The 19,967-nt window shown below is 41.7% G+C and overlaps 1 protein-coding gene across 4 annotated transcripts in view; it reads right to left on the reverse strand.

Annotated features, from left to right (window-relative positions):
- The window catches only part of GRIA1 (glutamate ionotropic receptor AMPA type subunit 1), a 124,626-nt gene that overhangs the window by 26,128 nt on the left and 78,531 nt on the right, over positions 1-19,967 (reverse strand). For 3 of the 4 annotated variants that reach the window (XM_074155588.1, XM_074155586.1, XM_074155585.1), the window contains 6 exons: positions 18,726-18,887; positions 17,391-17,558; positions 13,927-14,031; positions 11,779-11,889; positions 10,609-10,815; positions 9,105-9,475 (listed from right to left, as the gene is read on the reverse strand). In XM_074155588.1, the coding sequence (XP_074011689.1) occupies positions 9,105-9,475; positions 10,609-10,815; positions 11,779-11,889; positions 13,927-14,031; positions 17,391-17,558; positions 18,726-18,887 (1,124 nt within the window). The remainder of the gene's footprint in view (positions 1-9,104; positions 9,476-10,608; positions 10,816-11,778; positions 11,890-13,926; positions 14,032-17,390; positions 17,559-18,725; positions 18,888-19,967) is intronic. The other variant, XM_074155587.1, reaches the window with a different exon arrangement.

The following is a 19,967-nucleotide window of genomic DNA, read 5'->3' on the forward strand; positions in this document are numbered from 1 at the left end:
TTATTTTTACTGCTTTTCCCTTTCACCATGTAAGGACTGCTCTTCCCCCTCTTCCTTTCTACTCTTCTGTTCACACATTTGCCTCCTATTACTTCTCATCAGACTATGTTGGGAGAATTCATTAGTGTATATAACATGCTTTGAAGTTGTCCAAATAACGGTGATGTAACACTTTTACACTTCTATAGGCTCTTTTATCTGAAGATCAAAGTAGTAAGTTATGATTACCATGATTGGATTATTGCTGCTTAGCCTTTGGATCTAGGGGTAAGCAGCAACTCTTCTTGGCAGGCATTAATCAGAATTACTGCATGATTTTATTAAATAGATTGAATGCCATAAAGTCTGCTGCTGCTTAAAGAAAGGTGCGCGTACTCGAGCTGTATGTCTTTTCCTACGATCTGACGGTATGAATCAGGTGGCCTCTAGTTGTCACTTGGCTCCTTCGATTCAAGTGAAAGTGGAAAGAAGACCAAGACACCATCATGGAGGACTTCACAAGTGCCTCCATGTTCTGCCTCCTCCAACTGCAGACCTTGTCCAAGCACAGAAAGGCTTTGCCCCTATTTCTTAGCATGACCCACATTTTGCTTTTCCCAATCACTCAGCTTCATCAAGCCTTTCACGATGAACAACCTGTCAGCACCTCTGTCATATTTCAATAAATTTATCTTTGCCTGCTCACCATTTTGGGGTGTTACAAAGGACATTTCTTGCTGTATGTGACACATTTCTGAACTCCTTGTGAAAAGGGGCTATGGTGCTTCACCAGTTACCATCACAACTAGTTGGGATGAAATTTGGGACAAAAAAAGAATAGATACAATAAATCCCCAACTCCCATGGAATAAGAGAAGTGCTCTGAGCCTCACAGGGGAAGACCATGAGGTTTTGGGTAGCTCTAGGGACTGAACCAGCAAAGAGCAGTTGTGGATGCTCTGTGTGTTGTGAGCCAGAACAGTTTGAACTGAGGAGTTCAATGCTCATTCGACTGTGTATCCAGAGAGTGGGCACATAATATCTTAGTGCTATTAAAAGTGATGCACAGCATATGGAAGAAAGTTATTTAAGCAGGGCTTCCCTGTGAAAACATGCTCAGGGCTTCCCATCTTAGCTACAATATTTTTCTGGAGTGCCAACATTAAAGCAGCGTGTGACAGGTGGCCTTGCAGAGGACACCACTTCAGGGAGACGGAGGTCATTCAGCTCCTCACAACCCTTATTCTTCAACAAAAACACTTGGCAATCTACCTAGCTATTAGAAAGACACAACCATGCGCAGTCCTGGCTGCAGCTCGGAGGATGTCAGACCCCAGCTGAGCCGACTGCTCAGGGATAACAGGTTATCAAGAGGGAAGAAAATGAAAGGAGAAAGCGTGTTTCTCTTACTGATTGAAAATCAACAAGCCAGAGTACGGCGTAACAGGGAGTCCTTGGAGCCTCAGAAGGTCTCCTGCCCGAACCATGGAGAAGGCTATAAACCTCAGAGGCACCCCTATAAATCTTAGCGTCACTCGCGATCCTGAGCCAGTGCACAGCACTAGAAACACAAGCAGCACATGCCATTTCCACATCAGAGATGCCCTAATAAGTCTTCCCAATAGATTAAAAAACAGGACAATGCACTTTCTCCCCTGCTATTTTGAACTTCGTTTTCAATGAAAAATATGAGAAACATTTATTTAGTCCCAAAGAAAGAGATCACAAATATATTTTTAGCTTAATGAATCTGCTTTTGGAGCAAGTGTTTGACTTATTTTAAACACAGCTGGTAGAACGATTAGTAAATCTGTCACTCAATGGCGGGACTCTCAGCAAATTTCTTGCTGTCCCCCAGGAACCTCAATGGTAAAGGCCTGAAGTCAGAGCTGTGTAAGAGTGACTAGATATGCCTGATAGGGAAATCATCCTGAGGAAGTGGCTTACAGATCAGTGGAGGAAACATTCATTACCTCTGCAGCATTTAGAAATTTTCAGATGGCAGAGCATGGAAATTCAAAAGACTGATTTTTTCCTTTACAGATGAAATTGCATTTTCCCAACAATATGCTCTCAGTTGGTTATTTCCTCCTTCTGAGTTGTCTGTATCCTTCAGCATTCTTCCAAATGAAAAAGAGGATAGCCAGGATGACTATTTTAAAAGAATTTCCATTTTCCCCCTGCTGCCACATTTTGGTTGCCATGGAAGTGCGCAAGCTCCAAAGGGGACTGTTCAATTAGATATTGTGCAATTTGTCAAGCTGCTCCTCTGGTGAGTCACATTCCCAGGTTAAGTGCGTTTCAGAAAGAAGTGTGGTCATCAGTTCCTGGTGATTTGCAAGTGCTGCTGTTACCCTGTGACCTGAATTTCCCCTCCCTGGATGTAATTAACTCTGCCAGGTAGAGATAATTGCAAAATCATTTGGTACACTTTTGAAAGAAAAGAAGACTTTTCCAGAAGGTGAAATCCTAATTTTTAACTTTATTCCTCTGTTCAACCAGTTCAAGCAAAATGCTAAAAATAAATGGTCGTGAGCTTTGTCCCCATGGACAAACATCCAAGCCTCCCAGATTCACCCCATGTTGGAGCAGGAGTTGCAGAGATGCTGAGCCAACCTTGCTCCCGGGCTGGTTCAGCTGCCTTGTCCCCCAGGACAGGCTGCACATGCTCCCCAAGGAAACGACAAACTGCTTCTTCCTTCATTGCAAGAATATCCCCTTTGCCATGAGTCCGTGCAGCGAATTCTACTGGCGGTGAGCAGCCTGGTCTGTAGGAGCAAGTACACCATCTCCCATGTCCCCAGAGAGGCTTTAGCAAGCCCTGACAGTGAGCTCCACTCCATCACCACCAGCCTTTCCTGTGTGAACAGCGCGAGGAAAAAACCAAAAGCACAAATCTTTCCTTGTTGCTTGTGAGACTCCTGCCTTGGGAGAACTTGATCAGCTCTCCAGTGACTCTCCCGGACAAGTTAAGTCCCACTTAAGGTTATAATGGGTACCACAAGGACAGCACCAGAACTCTGCATCAGGCCAAAAAGACAGGCAGATGCTTGGAGTGTCAGAGAAGACGCCCACTGAAATCAAGAAGAGTCGCCAAATAAACACCGAGGCTCAGCCTTCAGTTCAGGAAGGAATTAAAATCCTTTTAATTAAAATGCAGCTGGCTCTAATTTCCCTAATTCTATTTTTTTTTAGCAAAATAAGTAAGCACCCTGCAAATGTAAGTTAACAAAAGACAGAACAGAAATAATTCCCTTGAAAAGACCCAAATCAAACCTCTCACTAAAAAAAAGAAAATTTTGCCCTAAACAATTTCTGATTTATGTCTTGTCTAAAACCGGATAAAATTCTTCGGTACTAGGAACATCTTGATGGAATTTAAAAGTGCTGCTATTTTTCAAAATCTCTAGAGGCTAGTTTAGGAAAAAAAACCTCAACAACTTGTGGAGCAATTTTGCTGTTATTTCTACCAGCTCTATGGCTGAAGTCTCCTGTGATTTTTTTCAATTGATCTAAAAAGAAATGTAAGCAAACAGGAAAAATAGCAGAAGAAAATGCTCAGCATTAATTACAGGTACATAATAAATACCGTACTTGCTCTTCCACAGACAAACTGCTGTGATTGAGTGCAACAGAAAGCCTGCAAAGGACTGCAGTGAAATACAAGCCCAGCTACACACTGTATAGATCAGGCAGAGTGCACTGTTTTCATGTCACTAAAAAAAAAATAATGATGTCCACAAGATGCTTATAAATAATAGATCGTATCTATTGGCTGGATAGCAGCCAGCATTTATATCTCTCCTTCCCACCTCAGAGCGCATTCATTCATCATCTCCGTGAGCAAATCTCCCTAAGCAGCATGTTCCCCACCAGCCAGGGTGTCACTGCTCTGTAGCCTGCACTGGCTCCAGGGCTGGACTCTGCAGGCAAGTTAAGACCCGTTTAACCCTTTCTCCCAAGCCAGCTGAAGAGTGAATTCCATCTTGCACCATGTCTCCTTGCATGCAGTAAACACTCACAGTCTTTAGGTCACACTGGTACGGCCCAAACACCTCCCAGCGGTGGTTCCATTTGGCACCCAGCATGGAGCAGCCGGCACAGAAACGCTTCCTGCTCCTGCATCCCTGCTGATGCTCTCCCAAACTTCCCTCTCCCATCTGGGTCCCTCCCAGCCCCAGGTGGTGTTGAAAGCTTCATTCACCATTTCACTTCCAGCACAGGCTGACCAGGGCATCTCCAGCTTGTTTCTCCATCATGCAGAATATAACGAGCAATTTCCAGCTGTGTTGTCCAGATATGGTGATACGATATCCTATCATATCATTATATGATTATACACTTCCCTTCTATTTATGATATGTTTTGATCTGAATCCAAAATACACGTGTTTTGTTTCCAGAGCACAGTATAAAGGGAGCCCCCATAAAGATGGGTTTGTTTTTGAAGAGGTCTGTTTAGTTTTCCTTTGGCAGGGCACACAGAATGGCTGCATTTACTGGGTGATACTCTGTGATATTTATCCTCCTGTCAAATTCCAGCGGGGACAAAACTCCTGTAGTCACTCAGCTGAGAGAAACTGTGTATATTCTATCTCATGCTATCTTCACAGGAAGAATAAATGCCTTTCTGGAAGATATATTTTAGCCAAATGTATTTAATTTTAATCAAACATAAGTTTTCTGAGTCACAGGAAGAGTGACTGGATTAAATTTAATAGTCTCCAATATACAGGAAGTCTCTTTTGGGCTCAAACCATATGAAGCAACATATTTTGAGATAACAAAAAATAGAAGATCAAGCTAGGAAGCTGCCAACAAAAATACATATTTCGCTCTCCGCTTTTTCATCCTTTTCACAACAATCAAATAATTTATTTTGTAGAAAATGATGGGGTAGATGAAATATTCAGATATTTGGTTTTGCTGCAGAGGACGTTGGGAAGCCCACACGTCCCCTCAGTCTCATTCTTAAAAGCCTCGGGTCCATCCTGAGTGAGGAATGACAGCAACGTGCTGGATGTTAGCAAGGTCCCACTCTCCACAGCTGCTACACACTGGGGTTATTTTAAGCTCTGAAGACAATTTATGAAATTACGTTTCTGAAAAATGGTACGGTGTGAGTCATATTTACTTCACATTTCTCTTGCTGCAGGCTCTTGCTATTGGCTACAGGATATTTATTACCTCTGATGCCTGCTCTAAGAATCTCCTTTCTGGGTCCGTATTTCACATTTAATGAGTGCTTTTGCAATTTCATTACTGTTTTCTGAAGTTTAGGTGGCACTTTGCAAAGCCTAATGGTTTACGGCCTGTTTCAGACTTCACTGATTTCCGTCCATTACTACGTACATGAAACTACTCACAACTCCCAAGTGTTGCTTCTCCCTCATTCTGCTGTGTATCAGCCACTACTTTGAAAGCACAGACTTTAAGGGCAACAACAGGGCACCTCAACCAGAATGAATTTGTCCACATGGTAGTGACTGAACCCCATCTGGTGGGGCCACTGGTCAGTGATAGTGCAGAAGGGGGACCACACGCTCCAGTGGGCAATGTCCATGAGCTCACAGCCTCCTTTTGTTGAAGCTATGTGCCTACACTTGAGTCATTCCATTTATGACTTAGGAGGGATGGATTCCTTGCTCATCCTCATGTTGCAGCACCCAAAGGCACAACATAGCCTGCCACCAGCTATCAATGGGACTCTCCATGGCTGGTTACCGCCTGGCCTTTGTCACACTCATCCAGCCTATGCCTAGACATGAAATCTTCAGAGCTTCAAGGACACCAGTTGACCCCATGCCCAGCAGCCTCACTCCTCAGGAGAAGAGGCTATGAGAACTTAACCCACAGCTATGCTCTGTCTTGGCCATCCACAGGTCATCAAATTCACAGCGTATCTTTAAAGTGCTTGGTAGGTTGTGATCAGCATACTTAAAAACCCGATTAAAGTTCTGGCTAGTAAGACTGTCCTTAAAAAGGACACCACTTTCCTTCAAAAGCAAATTTTTGTCTCTGTGGGGGAATAAGGTTCCCTGGGGACTGGTCTGAGACTGAGGAACACACATTTACAAGAGCAAGGAGCCGCTGCAGACCTCACCACCCGCTGTGCTGAGTGATGTGTCTGCGGTTTTGATCTTACGTTTTTTTAATGATAAATGCATAGTGGCATATGCCCTTAAAACAAACATGCTCTGGGAAAAAAAAAACACCTCCAGACAAATTTCCCCTACTCCTTCCCAAAACAAAACTGAAATAAACAAACCAAAACCTCTACGAAAACAAAATACACCCCTGCACTTGCTCCTGTCTGCTGGGGAGAGAATGACAGAACAGATGTATAACAGAAGCTATTTATGTTAGTTAATATATTACTGGGGAGATGCTGAGAGATTGTAGTGATAAGTTTAGAAGCAACCGTATAGGAAATATATTGGAATAGAGCAGATCCCCACCTGCCCACAATGTCACTCTACCAAGCGTTCATTTCTAAGTGATGTGTCACAGAAATCCTGCACTAGGTTCTTGTGAAAAATACGTGTGAAATACGGAGCGCACTCAGAGCCTTTCTGTACAACAACATCCTACGGAAAATTCTCACTCTTCTGCTTCCTCCTTGATTTCACATTTCACAGAAATGTCCCCCTCCACTTGCAACCATCACAAGGAGCTGTAGTCAGAGTACTGGGAGCTATAATAATTCCCATATTTCATTTTTCAAATTTTCTCTTTTTGCAAATATTTGTAGTCAGAAAGTGCTCTTGTGCTCTGTGGAAAAATATTGGTTTCAATGAAATTGTCATGTTCATTATCAGGATGATCAAATTAACAACATTAAAATAACAATGACAGAATCATTCTCATCTCCCATTTCAAAGCAAAATAAAACAACACTTTGAAATGGTGATTCAAAGCATGTTGTTTAGCTAGAGCAAATCTTGTTATTTGAATCAAAACCACTGATCTTTCCCTGACACTTTTTATTAAAGATGTTTCCAAATTTGCTATTCCGCAAAGTCTCAGCTTTTCACCTCTCCACGCTCCTCCTTGAAACACAAACTGGCTATTAAAATGTCCCCAAAGGAAGACATTCTCTTTCCTAAAGAAGAATAATGATGACAAGAAGAACAACGAGAATGAAAATGGCAATAACCTGATCCTAAGGCACAGGGCTGTGTTACAAGGCAGCGATAAAGTTGAAATTCCTTCTGCTGGGAAGATTTTCTGAATGCTCCGGCTGGACTCCTACTAATCAATGATGAGATGATAAAACATATCCATAAAAGCTGTCACTATCAAAATGCCCTGCAGGATCTTATTTCCCCGCTATCTCAAGCTCATTAATATTTGGACAAATTGCCACCCAACAGTCAACAAGCTGGTGCCTGGCCTCCCACTGCCATCCCACGGGACCTGTGCTGGGCTGTGCGGTGTTAGCTCCACTTGCCAATGGAGTTGTGCCGCCTTCTCGTCCCCTGAGCTTTGATGCCATTCCAGCATGTGGGAAATTAACTTCTGCCTAGTGTCTTCACCCACAAGACACATATCTAAATTCCCCTTGAAGAGAAGGGAGACAAACCCCAAAAAATGAAGGATGGGGAAAAAAGAAAAAGGCCATCTGCTTTTATCAGAACATCACTTCAGACGTCACCATGGCATGTAAATGCAGAAAATGCATATACTGCCTGTAAATTCATTCTCGTGACCGGCAGTACCTCTGGTTTGAGTCAAATCTGGCCAAAAATATTCTTAGCCTAAAATGGGACAAGCAACTTTCCTGGTCCAATGAGCTTGCATGTAAAACCCAGGTGTGTGTGAGTGGTGCAGAGAGACACTATGCCTCTTGGAGCTGCGGAGAGGGCAAACGATAGCAATGTCCTGCGGTGTCTGGTGGCTTTGGTGCTTGACCTATCCACATGCCCTCCAACCAACCAACTTCCAAAGCAGATCTACTGGGGATGATGGGTACATATGATCCACATCCCAAGCCACAGCTCATTAACCCTTTTCCAGCCTCACAAACCTCACAAATCTCTGCCCTGAACACAAAACACTGGAGGTGTCAAAAACCTCATCCCTGGCTCACCTCTGGTCTGCCTCAAGTGAATATACACATACCACAAGAAAGAGCCCTCAGCTATTACAGATATTACTTACTGGACATAAAACTTGTGCAAATAAATAAGAAAATCTATCAGAGTCATCTATCAGAGTTATGCTTGCAGCTATTTAGTTCCTATGCTTTTAATCTTTTTCTTTTTGAACATCTTTGTATGAACAAGGCGTTGAGAAGATATATGTATCATGGGCTCCTGCAGTAGGCAAAATCTCTGTCATAAGACTTGTGGGAATACAGCTCTCAAAAATGAAGAAGGTGTTCCCAGACATTATTTAAAAATAAGTCTCTGCTTGTATCTCTATCACAGATTTACGTCTTCTGCACTTCATGCAGTTTTTCAGCCACCTTATATTGTGCTAGTTTTTCCAAGAAAAATTAACTAAAAGTAATCACAAGAGTCATTAATTTATACAGAGAATAAATGTCTCCACCCTTTAGGAACCCTTTGGACTTTGGATCCTACTGAACTTTCAGGCAGAAGAACAACTGAATGAAACGGGAACCAGAAGGAAAACTCGATACTCCTCCGACCTTTCTAAAGACCAATAATACTTTAAGCCATCAGTGTGATCCATAATCTTTGGCACAGACCATAAAACCTTTCACTGAGCACCTACCATACTATTTCTCCCTACTTTACCGGAATTTTATAACTTCCCTATAATGCTAGAATGACTTTTTTTCTAATAGCAACAAAATAAATGACTGACAAAATTTGATTGAAAATGTGTGGCTTTAGAAAATCTTGTTTGCATTTCTGTAAATTCCCTCAAAAGAAATCCCCAGCTTAAATTTAGAATAGTATTTTTATTGCCCCAAGTTTGAGGTCCCAAGTTCGGGGGTGTGAGACCTGTGAACCCTTGGATCCTTTCTGAATCTGTAATTGATTCAGAAAACTACACTATGTTTCAAGAAGGTCAAAGAAGAACCTGTTCAGCTCCAAAGCATGTAGAAAGACTAAATCACATGAACTGGAACAAAGTTCATTGGGGAAAGAAACCCACCTTGGAGAAATATCACATCCTTGCTGCATGAAAGCTCCCAGGGAGAACCAGAGACTGTTGAATATCCCAAACTCATTTGTCTGGTCATTGGCAGGCTGGTCTCGTCCTTCTTCAAATTCCTCAGTGTGCCACTCGTAAGGGCTGAAGCGACTCACCAGGAAGAGGACAACGCTCACTCCAATGTAGGCAAAAACAATGCACATCCATATCTCGTAAGCCAAAGGATCCAGAAAGGAAAAAACTCCTGGTTTAGACTTCTGAGGTTTTTTTATCATGATAGAGATACCTAAACTCATGAACGGTTTGGAAAAGTCTATAACTTCTTCTCGAACCAGAGTGATGGTTAATGGTGCCACAGCCACATCTGCCCTCTGAAAAGGAGAGATAGAGAAGAGATTTACATTCTGGGGATAAAATATATTTACTAACTCTAGCTTGTGCTCCTTTGATCTCTGTTTACCCCAACTATCTCAGAAGAAATCAGACAAAACCAATTGCAAGAGAAATGTTAAAAAGGAACATCCCATAATATTGGTGGATTATTTCCATTTTCTCACAACCGATTACCAGTTCTGTTTTGAAATCACAGCATTTTCTTTTTGCAGCCACCTAGCTCTTCTTGTCTGATTTATCCACTGATGTCACAGTCTGATGCAGATGATTTTCACTAAAAGAGCTTTATCATCCAGCCATCAAAAGAGGCAAGGAAAGGCCAACCGCCTGAAAAAGGATGCCAGGATGTTTACTTCCATCAGGAATTGTTTTTTGATTGCATAACTGATGCAGGAGAAGAAGAAAAATGTTCCAGTGACACTGATGTGCACTCTCCAGTTATTTTACAATCTGTCTTGAAAATGGAAAGGGAAATGCATAGAAATGGCTGTCAGCATATACCATGGAACTACCAGCAGGAGACAGATCATTCCTCACTCTAGCACAGTGACACAGAGACTTGGGCATTGATGTTCCCTACACTAATTTCCTCTTTCCCTATAAGGGAAAATTAGACCCATCTGACTTAAAACATGACAGAATGCGAGTTACCAGAGTGAAATAGGTTTAGAAGTGTAGGGTGCAGATGTTTATCTGAGATGATGGAAATGAATGGCTAGACAGAAGATGGTCTAGTTCTACTTTTCACCAGTCATATGCGAAGCGTTTGAAATCTTATCCTGCTGCCATCCCGCCATTATCACGGAAAGATAAATTTGGTGATTCTACCCATAGGAAAGTTTGACCTTTCAATACTTGTTTTTCCGAAAATGGAAACAAAAAGAATCTTGAAACTGTTGAAAAGGAAACATTTTGACATTTCCATAGGCATAAAATGTGCTGTCCTTCCTTAAATTAAAATGTTTTACTTGGGCTGATTATTTGCCTTATCAGAGCTGCAGTCCTTAAGACAGCTCTGGCTGACAGAAGGCAGGGCTCCTATTTACTCTAGGGCTTGAATGTGCTCTCAAGTATGAAGAGCTAAAGACAATGGATGAGGTTGGAAACTCACCCCGTAAACGAGTTCTCCCACCATGCCATTCCACGTTTTGGTGTCAGGGTCCCGGGCTCCGTACTTCCCATCTCTGACAATCTCCAGCCTGTAGTGGTAGCCAACGTGCTTCGCGATCTCAGCAGCGAGTTCCACGCAGTAGCCTTCATACCTCTCATTGCCTTCAAACTGGTTGGCGTTCTTCTTGAGCATCACATATGGGTCTTCCTGGCACAGAGAAGACCAATATTGAGTCACACTCCACATTTCTAGAGATGCACATCAGGGGCTCGGGCTGGAGCCCAGTGTGCAGCTTCTGGTCTCCTCACAAAGCTCTAACTTTGTGTTCCTGTACCAAAGGGCACAGTCCACGTGCAATGGGCTTATTTTAGAAGGTATGGAGCATGATTTTTATTGTGGCATCTTCTATTTATTCACGTAGAATCTGTGTGCAGCTTCTGCAGTGATGGGCCTGAGGGGAATGGAGTAGCTGAGGGGTTTGGGTAACAAACCTTTCAGTGCAGTTCTGCAAGGGATATTTAGTACACCTGAGCTTTGAATTTTTAAAGGCATGTCTGCCTACGTGGGCACAGGCAGAATCAAATCTGCTGGACTGGACAGAGCCCTAAAGATCTGTAACTCAGTTTGGGTATTGTGTCTTCTCCACAGTCTCATAGTAAGCATTCAACAAACAAGTTAGTAAAATTTCATCTGTTTCTGCAGGGTAAGTGTATACAATGACACAATGCATGATACCGTACATTATGGGGTACGTATTATTCCTTCATGATTATAGTGGAGATTTGTTTTTAAAGCTATGATTCAGCCTCTTTGCACAATACTCCTTATATTTCCCAGAATTACAGCCCCCACTCTGTGGGCTAAATACAAAGCACAGGTATAATGTTCCTAATTTACCTATGCTGATGTCTCTACTATCTTGTCATAATCTTTTGTATTTTCCACACTGAGGCATGAGAGCTCTTTAATACCTATTTAATTAGCCACGACAATTTTCAGATACCTTTATGGACCCGGCAGGAAACAGTAAGTGCCATTATTATTATTATTATTGTTATTGCTATTATAAAAATGATATAGTACAAAGGAGGGCACATGAGGGGGAAGAGGCAGTCTGCACATCAGGGAGATGGGGGAGAGGGAAGCTGGGATAGAAGTCACAGCACTTACTAGGATAGTTGTGACTATGTAAGTCCTGTTCTGGAGGCTTGTAGACTCATTGCCAGTTTGAGTATCTATGGCTGCTGGAACCAACTTCTCATCTTCATTCCAATAACCAATCTGCCAAATACAAAACCAGCATATCTCTTTGATATATCTTTATAACGTTAACCAACATATGGTTACAGGGTCATCCGAGCAGGGTCTGTATATTCCTACACAATCAGAGATCTCCTCTCCCGATTATTGGTGTCTTTTGCTGGTGGAACCAGGGAACCAGGAACGCCCCCATCCCACCATGCCTCCAGCCTGAAAATAATGTGTATGATATGCTACAGTAGCAGAGTGCTTATATGCATGTGAAAACAATTGGCACACAGTGCTAGGGAGTTATTGCAATTCCCTGCCCCATCCTTACTCCAAGAGGACATCTTGACAGCACAAGACAAAAATTTTAAGTGAGAAAAACACCCCCACAACCCTGGCCAATGTCAAAGAGTTTGGGGTTATGAATAAGCTGCACAGTTGTAATGGGAAGAAGTCTTATGTTAAGTTGTGCTTATTAATAATCGGGGATTTGGGCTGATCTATCACTACTTGCAGGTAAAGCAGAGTGCCACTGAATATCACTAGGAAGATCATCGTTGAGGTTATCCACTTTGAGGGCTTGATTTTATAAGAGGTTTTCCATCACCTCGTGTAAGTATGAAGTTGCCTAGCTCTGCTCATGTGAAAGGAATTTGTTATCACAGTAAATGGGAAAGGGTATTAACACAGGGCATGACCAAGAGCCTGCTGATGGCAGATTAGAGATCATAGCAGCTCAGGAGAAAAAAAAAAAATCTATGCAGGCTTCTCATCTCTCTTCATCGCACAGACAGAAAGAAAGGAGAGTGAGGAAAGAGCTCCCAAAGGTCTGCCCGAAGGCAACATAAATGGAGACACGTATGTTTGTTTTCCACCTCTAACCTGGTGGATCTAAGATACAATATGCATTGTGGCAGTGATGCATGTGTCTTCCAAACAAACATAATTTCTGTCAGTAAATACACAGCAAAATCAATATATTTAGCCATTCTGTTTCTTCTCCTCTAGACTCTCTCCAGATTCGCCAACTTCTTCATGTTCAGACCCCCAAACTGGACCTAACGCTGCATTTGTTCTCTTATGAATACCACACAGAAAAGGAAGACCACTTTATATATCTTCAAAACGACATTTCTTTTATTTCTCAATGAGAAATCTGTCTTTTTTCGCTTGACTGTGGTGGGCTCTGAGCTCACATCGACTGTTCTCAGGTGTAAGTATGAACTGGGGGTAGGGGCTGTAAATGCGTAACTTTCACTATTTGCAGTTTTTCTTAGTTTCAAACAAGTATTTTATTTTTCAGAGGATTGGTGAGGGGGTGTGTGTGTGTGCAGAGGGATTCCAGTGACTGTCTCATTCCAAAATATTTAGTAGCGCTCCTTTATTGATGCAGAGCTATTATAATAACTGAGCTATTCTTTGTTCTTCAAATAGGTAGGATCTAAAGTGAGACATAAGCACACGGAGTCAGATTTTTCAAAAGGATTAGTGTTTCAGGGGCTCAGCACCCCTGAACAAGGCCAGATTTTTCAAAGTGCTTGGGATATAAAAAGGGATCAAGACTCCAGAATAGCACAAATGTCTGTGTAGCTATCAGGACTTGGTTAGCGGTAAAGCTCTTGCCACTTAAAGGGGAGCAGAATTAGGTCAACATAAAGGGTTCACCTTTATGTTGACAGCTTCTGCCTGGCTCTGCGTTGGCTCGTCCTTGGAAAAGTAAAGTGGGAGAGCAAAAACTAGACAGTCACATAGCTGAGCCTGAGTCAATGTGCCCTGTCAATAGCAAGGTTGAGTTGGCCAAGTTTTACTGTCCTGGAAATCCCTACCCACAGCTGGGATCTGCCCTTATTGCTCTCGATAACCCCCTTCCATATGTTGTATTTTTTTAGTAATATATCATGAGTTCTCCCAAGTGCTTGGCTTTGCTCATGCAGAGAGCTGGGAATGCACTCGTGGTGGTTCCACATGCAAGCTTTCATGAACAGAAGCATCTGTTGAGACCTAACCACACTGTAACTCAAATACCAGGCTGGTGCCTGACACTGGATCTCAGGTCACTCTCTAGTTTACCTTTCTGATCCCATCATGTTTCATCTCAATCACATGGAGGGTGTAGTTGGTCCTCCGTCCCTTCTCGTTAAACTGAACGTTGCCAGACAATCCTTCAAAACGGACCTTAAAGACAAAAATATCAATGAGGAGGGCAAATTGGTCAGCATCTCACACAGTGGAGATTCGGCAGCAGTAAGAGGGGAAGGGAAGAAGGATGGAGAGTGCAGTCATTTCTCTCAGATGAGAGACAGGACATCTGATACCAGCCTTTCACTTAGGTTCACTCTCTACAGCATGCCTGGCCACGTGCACAGCCATTCTCTTAACTCACCCTTTCTTTTAAAACCCCTTTCTCCTAAAACTCAGTGGTCTGTTACTGAGCTCAGCGATGCATAAGAGCTAGATCACATGTGTGAGCCCATCACCTCTTGGAATGTGACAGTGAACTAAATCAGCTCTGAACTCCTTGAGTTTTGTGGTTTTCTGTATTTTCTAAATCTGACCTGGAGTCAAAATCTGATAAAGAATTTGTCAGTTCAAATCAGGAACTGTATTTGGAGGAAATATGAAACCGTGGCCACAGCTCCCAGCTGCCATCTTTCGATAGAGAGGAGTCTATCAGTTAACAAGCAAATTTAATTACCTCTGCACCAGCCTAATAAAATGTGACAATTCAGTATTGTAAATGAAATTTGGATAGGAAACTTTGAATCATAAGCCTCTGCTGATAACACTGCTGAGCAGAAGACCATTGCTCAGATCACATCCCACGTCCTGAACTTCTCTCAGTGTGGCCATTTGACCTGCTGTGAAAGTGTCCAGCCTGGCATGGAGAAGGGATTCTGACTACAGAGACTACACCCCCCTCCCCCCCATCATACAGTGTGTGGGGACCAGGAACATGGGAGAAGGAGTGTAAATCTGAAACCACCTGGAGAAGCGCGCAAGCCACCAGATTGAGAATTAAAGGTTTGTTCTCAGCCTTTCCACTTGCTTTGGACAAATCTGTTGTCCCTGTAACTGAAGTCTTCTCACATGCAAAATAGGAACAGGTATTTAGCAGCCTTTTTAAGTACTCTGAGATCCGCAGAATAAAGACTCATGGTGAAGAAATGAGGATATATCATTACGGAGGAAATCTGTTGCTAATCTGCTTAAACTGTGTTTGTTTTCCAGCTATTATTGCAAAGGTTTGTCATGAATATTAACATCTGCCAGTATTTTCTGAAGCTCCTTCAAGTCAAGAGGTATTTTTGGTGACATTTGGAGAAACACGCTGTTCCTTTCTCACAAGGCACAACATGCCCATAAAAGATAGATGCATTAGAAAAGCACCATTGTCCTAAGCACTCCTGTACCTGCTTTTTCATGGCCCCTTTGGTTTTCTTTTCAGGTCCTGACCAATTCTGAAGCTCCGGCCACAGCTGCTTTGTAGCTTTATATGCACTAGAAAGCAGGTGTACAGCAATTTCTTCTATCTGAATGAATGAAATTTTAATCCTGTGATGTCCATGTGGCACTGAAATGGCAAAAGGGGTCTCTCCCATCAATGTTGGAGGATGCAGCACAACTTTTCCATCATTTACCAACCTCTGAGACCCCTTGAATCACTACAAAATACAGTGAGGACTCCTTTCAACAGTGCTAAGCACCAGTAAAGTCAACTGGAGGCATGAAGCATTTAAGTGCATCTGTGTATAAGACACAGGCACTCTTGGCTGGGAGAGCTGGAGGAGAAGGTGCTACTGTGGCCCTCTGGTTTAGAGGGTTAGTCAACAGTTAGGGACTAGCTAACTGCTTACTAGATGTGGTAACCAAATAACGTTAACAATAAAATCTGTCAAAAAATTACCATAATCTTTTCAAAGTACAACTGAAACCTCAGTATATTGGTTTAAAGAAATATTTTGTGAACATTTTCCTGGGGAAAAAAAAGTAATTCTCTTTAATGAAAGCATACATTTTGCTGAAATGTGTTAGATTTCTGTTTTTGAAAAACTGCAGAATGTTTCAAATTGCTTTTCATCTTTTCTCCTGCCATCCATGACTCCTTCCTACACTAAACAGAAATAAGGCAATTCAGGAGCTTATTCCAGACATTTGAGTAGAAATAAGTAGAGAAACTTTTTGATTTTAAACAGCTCATAAAATTTTAGGCATTAGAAAATGGGAGGTGAGAAGAAAGCACACTGTGAATAGCTGTAAGAATTGCCCTAATTGTGAATCTTTACAGAAAGGATAACTCAAACCTTCAATTTAATCATAAGTTCTATTTCCATCTGCCTCTTTCTTGCTACAATACTAAATGCTGGATGATTATTAAATTCATAGTTAAAGTTTCCCTAGGAGACTTCTTCCCCTGCATGTTTCAGAGCCTTTTATTTTGAACATCACAACTGAACTGGTTGAACTTTTTTAAAATTATAATTTTTCAATGGTAAAGAAACAACATCTCTTTGCCCAAAATCACAACAGTTGAAAAATTAAGACTTTTGAAATTGTCTTAATAAAGAGATGAGGAAACTTCAGAGGAGATTTTCCAACACACCCACAAAATTATGTTTTCTAGCCATCTAATTTTGATATCCTAGTCTCATAAATTCAATAAAACAAAATACTTGAGAACCCATTGCTCATCAGACTTCCAAGCATATCATGTTTATTAGGTAACCGATCTCCCTAATGCATCAAGGAGGCTGATTTTATTATAAAGGTTTGGAGAAGCTATGACAGTGATTTGCCCAAGGTCATACAGAAAGTCAATGACAGGCTTGGGAACAAATTGAATCCAAGCAATAAAATCAAATCAGATGTAAGACCTGGTTTTAAAGGAATTGTTGTTTACCAGTAAGCCAAAACCAAATCAAAACAAAATACTTGGGGAAATTTGCATATGATGCAAATTAACTAAATTAAGTTTATTCTTCTTGCCTTCTTCACAGTTAAGAAAGAAGATGGGATAAGCTATATTTGGATAACACTGAACTGCAGTATTTGCAAAGAATCCATCTATTTTTGTCTGAAAAAAGAAAAATGTTAGAAATTAACGTCAGTCTTGAAGTTTAATGAAATTTTAAAATCTTCTGCCTTTCTAAGGCTTTGGTAAGAGTGTTTTGTTTTTGTCTCTTACTGTAAGTTTCTTGGTTTATTTTTGTTTATTCAAAAATCTGAATTTTTATGCAGGATGAAAAAGCAAGATTATCAGATTTAAGGAATAAACTATCTAAATGGCTGTTATTAAGACTTTTACAAATCCTCACAGTACGAGATAAGCTACAATCTGGGCTTTGAGAACATTTTGATGACAGCCAACACATAAGGCAAAATTCACATGGTTAGGAGACCTGGCTCTAATCTGGAAGGATCTGTTCCTCATCCCAAGTGATTTGTTTGACTGTTTCTGCTGCTAATCACCCCTCTTCCCCCACCCACAGGCTACATTCAGCCCTCCTTGCAGCGCACACATCGCTTGGGTTTCAAACCTGCTGCAGTGCTCTCTGGATGTCGATGCCTTGTCCCCAGGGCACAGCTGGGTTGGCAAGGCAGTCCCCGGCGTTGCCACGACGGGAGATGTCGATCCGCTGCCTCCGCAGGTTCTGAAATGCCTCAGCCATCACTCGGACCCCGTCGTATGTTAGCGCTGATGTGTACTAGAAAGAGAAGAGGAGTTGTACGTTGCCTGTCAGGGTGAGCTGACCTTTGATGTGCTACACTGGTTCGTCTCATGGCAGCGTTTCAGATTATTTGCCCTGTTTTCATCCTTCCATCTGCGAAGTTCAACGCTCCCTGTAATCACTACTGTCCTGTTGACTCATGAAAGTTGGTGCCTCCTCTCCCAGAAGATGGGAGAGTGAAGGAGAAGCTCCTAATGTGGAGTGAAGAATGGCTTTGCTTTGCCTTTCACTCTTCTACCCAGCTGCCTTCAGATTACACTCCCTGAAGAGGACTCAGCCTTAAAAGCCATTCACCTGTTACCTGAGTCCTTCTGTTTAATTAAATCATTGACCTGAACTTTTAAGGAATACATTATACAGTGTAAATGTGAGATACACAAAATCAGATAACAAGTGACTCTTTCTGGTCACAGATGGAGGCCAGAAAACTCTACCTTGATGCGCAAAAAAATATCTGCAAAAGACGAGTTTATTCAAGCAGAAGTTTGTGCAGAAACTACTGTAAAACTCTGGCATGAATGGTAACCATTAGAATTAATTCCTTCTCCTGTGCTCACATACTGATTTACTTGTTTGCAACTTTCTAAAATTAATACTTCCAAAGTTGACATTTCTAATCCTGAGTGTTTGTCACAAGTGTATTTGTCTTCAAATGTCAGATAGAAAAAAACCCAACCTCTCCCCTCCGCCTACCCCTCAACAGCTTCAGGGTCTTCTGTGTTAGGAATTAAAATATATCTCCCCTCTGCTGTACACACTGATTTGAAATGCTCAGAAAGAACATCTGGAAACTTTATTATTACTGGATATCTAGTAAACAAGTCAAAGGTTAAGGAGTTAATGAGTTCTTCTCTTTTTTATATACTGAACATTATGAGATGCTTAATCCTCAGCTTTGAGGAGGGTAAAAGCCAGGAGACTGAATGAATACAGTAACTTGTGTATTTCTTAACAGACAGCAACTTCTGCCTAGTAAAATTTAGACAATGTTGAGGCACCTGGGAGAAATAATGTTGATAATTATATTAAGTGACAGGTTTTCAGAGTGAGATTACAGAGCTCTGTGTGATCACAAAGAGGTAAGCATAACTTGAACTGAACCAGATGGACCCTAAATTAAATGGGTTTTTTTATACCACTTGCCTTTGGCCTCTTCCAGTCAACACGAGGATGCTCCCTGGCATCATTATTCCTCCACTGCTGCATGATCCTGGCGGGAACAGCATCCGTGTAATTCACCAACTGGAAACCAGTTACATTGGCTCCGCTCTCCTTGAATTTGGTCAGGTCAATATCCATGAATCCCTAGTACAGGAGAGAAACACAGGAAGCTCATCAGAGAAACACATCTCTGGATGGACAAGAGGAATCCTACCTATCTATGCATATAGCAACCAGCTGAGGAAAAATCTCTTCCTTCTGCAAGGTATGGTCCAATTCAAGAGAGGTACCACTTCCACAAACATGGGGTGAACTTACCTTTCTCACAGGCTCCGAGCTGGCCATATCCTGCGGTTTCCACCCAGGGAGACAAAATAGTCATAGTAATAACATCTCATTTGCAAGAAAGCTAGCAGAATAATGGAAAAATATATCCCAAATAATGTTTGGATTAAAATAAAATTCTCAAAATGAGTTAGAAAGAATTATCCACCCAGCTCTAACTTTTATGCGGAATTATTCACCCGGGTCTAACTTTTATGCACTCAGTCACCAGTGGAGAGGCTACTACTTTTCAAGTCACAATTTATAGGGAAAAACAAATCTTAAGCAACAAACTTTCAGCAGATCAAGAAGTGGCCAGGTGGTCTGCCAGAGGATCCTGTCTGTTAGAAAAAACAGGTTATAGGATTTGCTAATTTGGGAGAAAAAAGGGTACTTTTTTGGACTTCAGATTACTAATGAAATACATTTATTTCATTTCTCTATTGTTCTTCCTTACCTCTTGCCCACTGTATGTGGTGGACACAAATGTGCAAATACACGCGTATTGGGGTGGCATTGTAGAATTAGTCACTCCCGTTGAGTCAGAGGTAAAAAATAATTAGAGATACACTGCAAGTGATACGGAGAAAAGGTAATTTTTTGGTGTCCCAGCTTTTATCCTATCTCTCCAGCAGTGCCATTATGCAAAACTGTTTGCTGTGCCTCCTTGCACAAAACAGGTGCTTGAACAGAGACTCTGCCCTCCTGCTTGGGTGCTGTGTGTGGGACAGGCTTTAGTCTGGTGCTTCTTCCTTTGAAACACACGCATAAGTCAATTATTTTCCATAGTACTATTAACAACTGTAATGCATATGGGAAAATGAATGAGAGGACTATGCACAATGAAATCACTTGAGCAATAGAAGATCTTGTTCGAGCCTTCTCTCTGTCTTCTACCAC

Source organism: Numenius arquata, chromosome 11 (genome assembly GCF_964106895.1).
Source record: "Numenius arquata chromosome 11, bNumArq3.hap1.1, whole genome shotgun sequence".
NCBI lineage: Eukaryota > Metazoa > Chordata > Aves > Charadriiformes > Scolopacidae > Numenius > Numenius arquata.